Consider the following 9,982-nt stretch of genomic DNA (forward strand, 5'->3'; position numbering starts at 1 on the left):
GGCACTTGTGAAATATCGAGGAATCCTGTTGAGATCTCTAGCCGATGTGCTCGGCGAAGTTGATCCTCATAAATACATCCCTCTCAGTGATGAAAATCCAATAGCCGTTGGAGAGGTTCGAGGGGGATCCTATACGGGTTCTTCCGAGGTGAGAGCGTCATTTATGGAAGACGCTTTTGGAGAATAGGAGTTTGAACACCGCGGTAGTTGGTTCAGATTTTGACCGGCACAGCTTTCGCTGAGGAACCTCATAGATTCCAGTTTGACGCCCCACCTCGACATGCTCTGGTAGAGTTGTCTCTCTGTGTTAAGCGTTATGATGGGGAGTTCATCAGGCTATCAATAAGGCGGCAAATAGTAGGCATGCATATGACTCAACAGTGGCTATTGAACTTAGTCTACTTTGGGTCAGAAGGGCCAGGTGGGTGCAGTTGGATCGCTGTTGCGGTCCCCGCTGATTTGAGCAGATTTCTGCTGTATCTGCGTCGAACCTCGTCTAGAGTGAGAGCTCATCAGTTGAAAGATCATTGTGAAGTCTGCGGAGTGGATGGTCGCAATAGCAGGGGCTTGTGTATGAGCCCGGTCTACACTCACATGGAGATCGCGAATGAGTGGGCTGCCGGCTTCTGATAGTAGGAATGGATGGAGTGTTCAAGATACCGAAGGCAACGGGAGATGTCGCCGTTTTGGAATGGGCCACTTTGGGAGACCTTCTATTCGCGCTACACTCGGACTTGCACGCTCTGCTCAACATGCAGTGTATTTCCTTACTTTTATTTGCTCCCCGATTTGCTATTATGCAGGAGTATTATTGGAGACGAAATATCAACATACCGATAAGCGATCGTGGTAGGGTAGAAAATGCATCGCGGCGCCCGAGGAGTGCCTTGGAGGTCTTAGCAGAAAGCCCTTACTCACAACTTGCTACTCCTCCTAGGATCGAAAGCGCTGAAGTGAGTTCGAGGAAGTGCTGGCCTATTTTCAGCGTTCTAATTCACAGGGAGAAGTCATTCTGCGATGGCTTGAGTGGGCCCAACGCCGTGCACATGGTGAAGGTCTCGGATGGCGAGAATGGATTTCCGAGTATGGTTACGAACGCCCTGTTGGTCCTGAAGAACGGACGGCAATTGAGGATAATGCAATTGATGAACCGAGTTTAGAAGAGGTGAACTGCTGTGTTGCTCAAGTTTTGGTATGGAATTTGTGTGCAGGAGCAGATTCTGACGGACTCGTCACGCTCGGATGAATCATCGGAGCAGGACTTCACTGAGGAGCACTTGCACTCACCGAATGCCGGTGTAATTCTCCGTTCGTGGCTCGCCAAGGTAAGTCGGTACTGCGTTTTCCAATGAGTGTGGATTCAGGCGCGTGTCGCGGTAGCGAGCAAACCAGCGCCTCTCCCACGAGTATCGGATAAGTGGTTGACTCATCAACAGCGGGCTGTATATTCGGATAGCGAGAGTTCTCCAGCCTCTTCGCAACGTGAAAGGATACCTGCCAGCGTTGTTGAGTATGGTGGAGATGATGACTTGATCCATGGAGTCACTGATGCCTAATGAATGAGCTACTAAATTTCTTTGTGTGGGGGCTTGAGTTGATGCACGATGCGAGAGAATGAGTGACCTTGACGAGGCTGACATCTCGAATGTTGCTGCGCGTCGTTGATCAGAACTTATGAAATCTCGAAGGAAATTTTGAGGAAAAAAACGAACGGAAATTATACTCGCGAATTCGGTTGGAAAGAGAGCCCAACGCAGGGGTGGAGGATAATATCGAAAGGGTGGGGCAACTATGCCACTCAAAGAAATGCTTTATTACAATGGGTTGGTCAGGTGGGGCGACTATGCCACTCAAAGAAATGCTTTATTACAATGGGTTGGTCAGGTGGGGCGACTATGCCACTCAAAGAAATGCTTTATTACAATGGGTTGGTCAGTTGGGGGGACTATGCCACTCGAAGAAATGCTTTGTTCCAATGGGCTGGTCTGGTGGGGCAATTATGCTACTCGAAGAAATGATTTATTACATAGAGTCTCTCCAGTGGGGTAAAAATGCCCCTCCATGGAATGTATTAAAACAATGAATTTCTCGAGTGGGGCAACTATGCCACTCTAGGAAATGCATTTTTTCAAGGGATCTCTCTGATGGGACAATCATGCCATCCCGACAATATGTGTTATGACAATGAATTTCTCGGTTGGGGCAACTATGCCACCCAAGAGATGTCCCAGTACGACGAATTTATCCAGAGGGGCGCCTATGCCATCCCGAGCTTCTCCGTAGTACAATGACCTTCGCGAGCATACTCAACTCAGCCGCAACACGGGAAACAATTCCGCTTTTACTGAGGCGGAATCCATTTGGGGCAGATATGCCATGCTAGTCCTCCAGCGCTACGTATGATATTGCCAAGAAGAATCTGGTCATTCAATGACAGCTTCTTACTGTGGATAAGCCCTCTATCTCTAATTGGCATATCTGCCCCACGAGCGGCGAAATTCATTGCCACATTTCGTCTCAATTGGACTTACCATCGACGAAATCGTTTGGCTGCGGATTTGATTGTATTCGGGTCAAAGGAGTAATCACTCTTAGTAAGAGCCGAAAAGACCTCTAAAAGATGTGGTGAGTGCACCCACTGGCTCATGAAGAGAGCTTTACCCAATACGAATACAACTGTTACCTTTCATTGTGTTAATGGCGCTGACTTTGAAATAGAGAATTACCCCAGCGGATCAAGATTGTTAGTATGAGCGATGGTAATATATGGCAAATTTAATTGGCCCAATTATGGATGTGAAATATCTCAAATGATCGTACCCCTGTCTGCCAGACTTTTCGCCAAGATGTTGCTCTCGAGGCAAATCTATCATTCAGGCGCGCGCTAGTATTCTGTGGCCCGCACAGAGGAGGCAAGCCTCTTAGCTATGTCGAGAAGTGGAACAGACCCTTCGAACCCTCGAGAGTAGCAGAGAATCTTCGTTTAGCTGTCAATCGCCGCTCCTGTCGCTGATAAGTGTTTCCTCACCATGTGAATTTCGTTCAATGCTGAGAATCGACCGGACGGACTATGGAGGCAATTCACGGTTTTCTATCTATTCGCTAGGCTTAGTGTTGACCACATTTTCATAATTTTGAGTAGTTTTTCCTGTTTAGAGTTTACTCGACGTGTTATTTTACGACTAGCGCCTATCATGTCTACTGCCAATTCGACTCAAATTGGCACATCTACTAAGCCGCTCGTTAAGAAAGAGGTTACTAAAGCTGAAGAGGCAACCAGTGAAGTCACTGAGGCTACCAAGGAGTTGTTGACTTCTGATGATTGGAAAGAGAAGATTCATCGTCCCACTGCTGATACTCGCGTGAAGACTACTGATGTTACTGCTACTAAGGGTAACGACTTTGAGGACTACTTTTTGAAGCGCGAGTTGCTTATGGGTATCTTTGAGAAGGGTTTTGAGAAGCCCTCACCTATTCAAGAGGAGTCTATTCCTCCAGCTTTGGCCGGTAAGAATATTCTAGCTCGTGCTAAGAATGGTACTGGTAAAACTGCCTCATTCCTTATCCCTATGTTGGAGAAGGTTAATACCGACATCACTGATGGCATCCAAGGACTTGTCCTCGTACCTACCAGAGAATTGGCTTTACAGACATCTGCTGTTGCTAAGGAACTTGGTAAATATATGGATGCTCAAGTTATGGTCACTACTGGTGGTACTTCTTTAAGGGATGATATTATGCGTTTATACAATACGGTGCATATCCTTGTTGGTACTCCTGGACGTGTATTGGATCTTACCAATAAAGGCGTTTGCTCTTTGAGTGATACTTGCACTATGTGTGTTATGGATGAGGCTGATAAACTCTTATCACCCGAATTCCAACCTGTTGTTGAAGAATTGGTCCGATTCCTACCCAAGGAGAAGCGTCAAATTCTTATGTTCTCTGCGACATTCCCGGTTACCATATTGGATTTCAAGAATAAGTATATGCTGATGCTGTTGAGATCAACTTAATGGAAGAACTCACTCTAAAGGGTGTTACCCAGTTCTATGCTTCGTTGAGGAACGTCAGAAGGTTCATTGCTTAAACACTCTTTTCTCCAAGTTGACTATTAATCAGGCTATTATATTCTGTAATTCCGTCAATCGTGTCGAATTATTGGCCAAGAAGATCACCGAGCTCGGTTTCTCATGCTTCTATATCCACGCTAGGATGTATCAGTCTCATAGAAATCGTGTATTCCATGACTTCCGTAATGGTGCTTGCAGATGTTTGGTATCTTCTGATCTATTCACTCGTGGTATCGATATTGAGAATGTTAATGTGGTTATTAACTTTGATTTCCCTAAGAACTCGGAGACTTATCTACATCGTATTGGTCGTTCTGGCCGTTTTGGTCATTTGGGAATTGCTATTAATATGCTCACTTATGATGATAGGTTCAACCTTTATAGAATTGAGCATGAGTTGGGAACTGAGATCAAGCCCATCCCAAGCCATATCGATGAAGCTCTATATTGCTAAATACGTAGTTAGTAGTCGCCACTAACAAGTCTCAAGATGAGGGGAGTTCAACGGAATGATGATTATGATGCTCCCTATCTATCGGAAAAGGGGTTCCTTCATTTTGTTCCATTGCTTCTTATCCATAACTATGTATATGTCTACTTTTATGGGCACAATGTACGCGACATCTCTCCGTTGGGAACATTACAAATGTGTTGTATGCGTTGTGTTGTAAGCTGGTGGTGAAAATGGCAAACACAGGGAATTTAAAATATTTTATAGCGCGAAACTTGACGGTTAACATGTTTGTTGGGCTCACATGCTCGTGAGGTGCAGAAGGCACTTTTTTGTGTTCGCCTCGAACACATGGTCAGCCTGGGCATCTGATTTGGGCTCATCCTAGAGCGGCTCAAGGTAGACTTATACCAACTAACTTTGCTATAGTTTCCGCTATGAATGAGCTGTCGGTTGGGGTGACACTTAATGGGGTGATAATAGGAATATCATTGTAACTACAGCTGGGCACTCCGTAAGTGAAAGAACGCTGATATGGGATGCATTGCAATGGGAAGACTAATTACACCTCTCGAGTGGGACTTTCCGATATCTCGGAGGCAGTGTCTTGACGTTAACTACGTCACAATAATGTTGGCTCTTCATTTGCTGTATAATAGTGAGGTTCTGCCGCTGGTTGCCGAGGGTACCATAGTGGAACTTCTATCTTTACATGGCTCGGACGTAAACGTGGCCGATATGGTCTTGTACAAAACCTCTCATCATGCGAGCCCACACAGTATCCTTTCAATGAGGTGGAGTAACTGGAGGAACACTGCATTGCTTCTGCGCAGTTTAAACATGTTCCGCAGCGCTCCATGCATACTCCGGGATGAGGTAGACACTATTCGAGCTATCACACAATCCTTCACTTCTGCCAGCCTAGTAAGGGCTAATAGCGAATTTTCGCACATTTGGGTAAAAACGATTCTCTCAAATCCAAAATGTGTACGGGGCATGACTCAAGGAATGCTCTTCCTCGCTTCACTCACTGAATCGCTTTCTCGGTAGTTACCACTTCTAAAGGTCATGGTGAGCAGTTCGTTATGTCAGAGATCTGTCAACGTGAATCCGTTCTATTGTGGAAATCTCAGTTGATCAGTGCATTGGAAAACTCCTTGATTATAATAATGTATTATTCCACTACCGTCTTCATGAAATTTCACATAAAGTGCTCGAATCCTGTGACGAGAGCGATAATAATACGGCACTAATGAGTCCCACCGACCATCATGAATTTTTGGAACATTCTTTTCACGACCGTCACATGTATCGAAGTGCTCATGAGTGATAACGTGGCAGTTTCGCTATCATGATGCTTCCTCCACACACGCGGGCGAGCGTCTTGAGTATGTCCCGACTATAACACAATACATTGAAAGTACTGCTAATATTTCCAACTGTGAGGCAGCACCTCGTCCACAGTGCCACTCGTCATCGAAAGAGACATACATCACTATAGACAAGCAATGAAATAGAGGAACCCCTTTTCCGATAGATAGGGAGCATCATAATCATCATTCCGTTGAACTCCCCTCATCTTGAGACTTGTTAGTGGCGACTACTAACTACGTATTTAGCAATATAGAGCTTCATCGATATGGCTTGGGATGGGCTTGATCTCAGTTCCCAACTCATGCTCAATTCTATAAAGGTTGAACCTATCATCATAAGTGAGCATATTAATAGCAATTCCCAAATGACCAAAACGGCCAGAACGACCAATACGATGTAGATAAGTCTCCGAGTTCTTAGGGAAATCAAAGTTAATAACCACATTAACATTCTCAATATCGATACCACGAGTGAATAGATCAGAAGATACCAAACATCTGCAAGCACCATTACGGAAGTCATGGAATACACGATTTCTATGAGACTGATACATCCTAGCATGGATATAGAAGCATGAGAAACCAAGCTCGGTGATCTTCTTGGCCAATAATTCGACACGATTGACGGAATTACAGAATATAATAGCCTGATTAATAGTCAACTTGGAGAAAAGAGTGTTTAAGCAATGAACCTTCTGACGTTCCTCAACGAAGGCATAGAACTGAGTAACACCCTTTAAAGTGAGTTCTTCCATCAAGTTGATCTCAACAGCATCAGGCATATACTTATTCTTGAAATCCAATATGGTAACCGGGAATGTCGCAGAGAACATAAGAATTTGACGCTTCTCCTTGGGTAGGAATCGGACCAATTCTTCAACAACAGGTTGGAATTCGGGTGATAAGAGTTTATCAGCCTCATCCATAACACACATAGTGCAAGTATCACTCAAAGAGCAAACACCCTTGTTAGTTAGATCCAATACACGTCCAGGAGTACCAACAAGAATATGCACCGTATTGTATAAACGCATAATATCATCCCTTAAAGAAGTACCACCAGTGGTAACCATAACCTGAGCATCCATATATTTACCAAGTTCCTTGGCAACAGCAGATGTCTGTAAAGCCAATTCTCTGGTGGGTACGAGGACAAGTCCTTGGATGCCATCAGTGATGTCGGTATTAACCTTCTCCAACATAGGGATAAGGAATGAGGCGGTCTTACCAGTACCATTCTTAGCACGAGCTAGAATATTCTTACCGGCCAAAGCTGGAGGAATAGACTCCTCTTGAATAGGTGAGGGCTTCTCAAAACCCTTCTCAAAGATACCCATAAGCAACTCGCGCTTCAAAAAGTAGTCCTCAAAGTCGTTACCCTTAGTAGCAGTAACATCAGTAGTCTTCACGCGAGCATCGGCAGTGGGACGATGAATCTTCTCTTTCCAATCATCAGAAGTCAACAACTCCTTGGTAGCCTCAGTGACCCCCGTAGTAGTAGCGTTGTCATCATCGCCCTTTATTTGCTCCTTCTGGACCAAAGGCTTAGTGGAAGTGCCAATTTGTGTAGAAGAATTGGCAGTAGTAGACATGGCTAGAGGCATGTAAGTAGTTGATGTTGAATGTAACGAGGTAGGGAAGGGGGTTGCGTACCGTTGAGGAAATGCAAGAGTTCAAGTTATCACGTAAATTCAATTCTGTGCGTCGAGTGAAAAAATTACAAATTAGGATTTTCTCGCCCCTCACCGTTTTGTTGAGTTGTTAGTGTGTGAACGTCTACATGAGATATATGAGAAAATGTACAGCTCTTGAAAGGACTCGTGGTCAACTACATGTGTTGGTGACAACATCGAAATTCGGAGGAGAATCTTGTTGTTTTTTTTACACTCCTACCCACCCGAATTCACACATAAACTCTTCGAAGAGTCCGTTACCAACACCTCTGCGGTTTGGGTTCACCTTGAGCCAAGTGACACCGCGCCTCAAACTACGGGCAAGAGAGAGCGCCAAGGGAGCACTCAAGGAAGGGGAACGAACAACGAGAGAGCAAAGTCCTTAGTCCGCATCTCGCTGTCGAGTGATTCGAGGGTGCCCTCACCGGCGTACAGAGTTCGATAACGTACCCGAGTCGCTGCTCAAGAAGGCGAAATTGGCGTATTGAACGATAGGCAAATGTATGGTCTTGATTTGGAGACCTTCATGATGATTTGGGTATCTTGAGGTTGACCATGTAAGATACAAATCAGGTTCGAATACCGACCATTCTAGAATCATACTCAAAACTGCACGCTGAAACAACCCATACCACACCATCGCCACTTCCTAGCTCTGTGTCTTTGTGTTAGCTTAGGGAGTTCGTCAAACACTGGTTGGAATTCAACCAATGAAAAATCATTTTCTATAAGTGATTGGATTCTCCTCTGCATAATGTTTATACGATTCATGAAATTCTCACTCACTGAAGTTTCCGCGACGTAATATTTTCAACACCTTCAATTTTTGAGAGTCCGAAAGTCAGCTTTGACTCAAAGCCTTTGAATAATATCAACATGATATCAATGGAGTTTCACCCGTTTCACGTGAGGTGGCGTAATACTCTGTGAAAAACGCGTCATTCGCGGTGATACGCAGTAGTCGCGAAATACATTTTTCACAAGTGATTCTCATATCACTAGGGAACCAAACCGTTATGCAAAGTAATATTTTCAACACCTCAATTCTTGAGGGTTCGAAAGTCAGCTGCGAATAATATCAACATGATAACAATGTAAATTCGTTGACCACGTTTTAGAAGCGTCTCGCAGTGTACAGTAATACTCTCAAATTGCAGAAAAGCCATCTCGAAAAACTGTTCAGTTCGCACTGTGAATATTTCCCAGGTCATTTTGGGTCCTCAATGACAGAATGTGGCATTGACTGGGGATGAGGCTTGGGTGAGGATGATGCATGAGGGAGTCACAATAGCTTAGGAGGTGGCTAGAAGGTTGAATAAGCAGCTTGGCTCGAAAGGTAGTATAGGGTCACCTCTTGCGATCGGGAGCGAGTTCGGAGATGGATGGTATGAAATGATGCAGGGAATTACATCGGGGTTAAACTCATTCAGAACTTTCCCACATGTTAGGAACATGTTAGTATATATGAGAAGTCGAAGTTGCAGAGTCGGTTAGCTGCTGTAAAGGCAGGCGTAGTGGCCATTGTTTCCTCGTTAATTATAGGACTTTACATACGAATTCGTGGAAGTGTACAGAAACCAACGAGAATGCACCAGAGGTTTCTCAGAATTTTTATATTTTAACTAACACATGTATGATAATAAGGAAAATATGGCAATCTTCACAATGAGAAATTCAGATTTTTCTCCATTTATTACTTCATTCAATTAAATTAAACTCATTTATTTGTTACTTTTCGTTCATTTTTGAGAAAAAATATGGGAAGCCAACATGTATTCTGATACTGCCGTTTCCCTCAGCTCCCGTGGTGGAGTCAGCGGTCAGAGTGGCAGCAGCTACAGCTGGATCGGTGTTGTTGACGGAGGCGCGGGTGGCCCCTTCTGGTGGAGACCTTCAGAATTGACAAATGATGTTCTCAGGGAGCGGTGTGGATCATGCGCATGCGTGCTGTGGTGAAGTTGATTGCCGTAGATTTGCCTGGAATGAGTCCCCTGGCTGGGGGTTTATGTAGAAGGTCCACGTATTTAGCGATGTGTGTGGTTCCTCGAGTGACCGTCACTCAGTGACGGTTTTGAATTTTGTGGCGCGTGACGATGGACCGATTCCTTTTCTCAGCTTTGTCCTGAATCTATACAGATTCGCCGTCTTGTGTAACATTCACAGTGAAAGTGCCGCAGTTGTATAGTCGGTGTTGGAGCCTACGGGAATTAGCGCTCCGATGAGTTCTCATATTGAGGGCAATGTGATGATGATTTATCCACTGGATACATCATCATCACATTTTACAACTGGATACTATCCAGTTGTAAGGCTCTAGTGGGGTGATTTTGAGAACAGTGGAGATGCGCCCGCGTAGTGAAAAACGCTAGCGAAAAACACATAACGAATTTCACTTCGCGAAAGATCGCGAGG

At 44.6% G+C, this 9,982-nt stretch overlaps 3 protein-coding genes across 3 annotated transcripts; 2 read left to right on the forward strand and 1 right to left on the reverse strand.

Annotated features, from left to right (window-relative positions):
• Positions 1 to 1,211: 1,211 nt before the first annotated feature.
• On the forward strand, positions 1,212 to 1,576 carry Pmar_PMAR020006 (hypothetical protein; the record flags this gene model as incomplete). Its single annotated transcript, XM_002771366.1, has 2 exons — positions 1,212 to 1,325; positions 1,365 to 1,576. Coding segments are annotated over 2 exons (306 nt in total), but the record flags the coding sequence as incomplete, so codon positions are not given.
• A 1,618-nt stretch (positions 1,577 to 3,194) lies between these two features.
• On the forward strand, positions 3,195 to 4,527 carry Pmar_PMAR020007 (RNA helicase, putative; the record flags this gene model as incomplete). Its single annotated transcript, XM_002771367.1, has 2 exons — positions 3,195 to 3,985; positions 4,023 to 4,527. The coding sequence occupies 2 exons, from the start codon at positions 3,195 to 3,197 to the stop codon at positions 4,525 to 4,527; spliced, it is 1,296 nt and encodes a 431-aa protein (XP_002771413.1).
• Positions 4,528 to 5,945: 1,418 nt separating this feature from the next.
• Positions 5,946 to 7,501, reverse strand: Pmar_PMAR020008 (RNA helicase, putative; the record flags this gene model as incomplete). Its single annotated transcript, XM_002771368.1, has 1 exon — positions 5,946 to 7,501. One exon carries the CDS (start codon positions 7,499 to 7,501, stop codon positions 6,140 to 6,142), a length of 1,362 nt encoding a protein of 453 aa, XP_002771414.1. The 3' UTR covers positions 5,946 to 6,139.
• Between the last annotated feature and the right edge of the window lie 2,481 nt (positions 7,502 to 9,982).

This window comes from Perkinsus marinus (genome assembly GCF_000006405.1).
Source record: "Perkinsus marinus ATCC 50983 genomic scaffold scf_1104296963016, whole genome shotgun sequence".
NCBI lineage: Eukaryota > Perkinsozoa > Perkinsida > Perkinsidae > Perkinsus > Perkinsus marinus.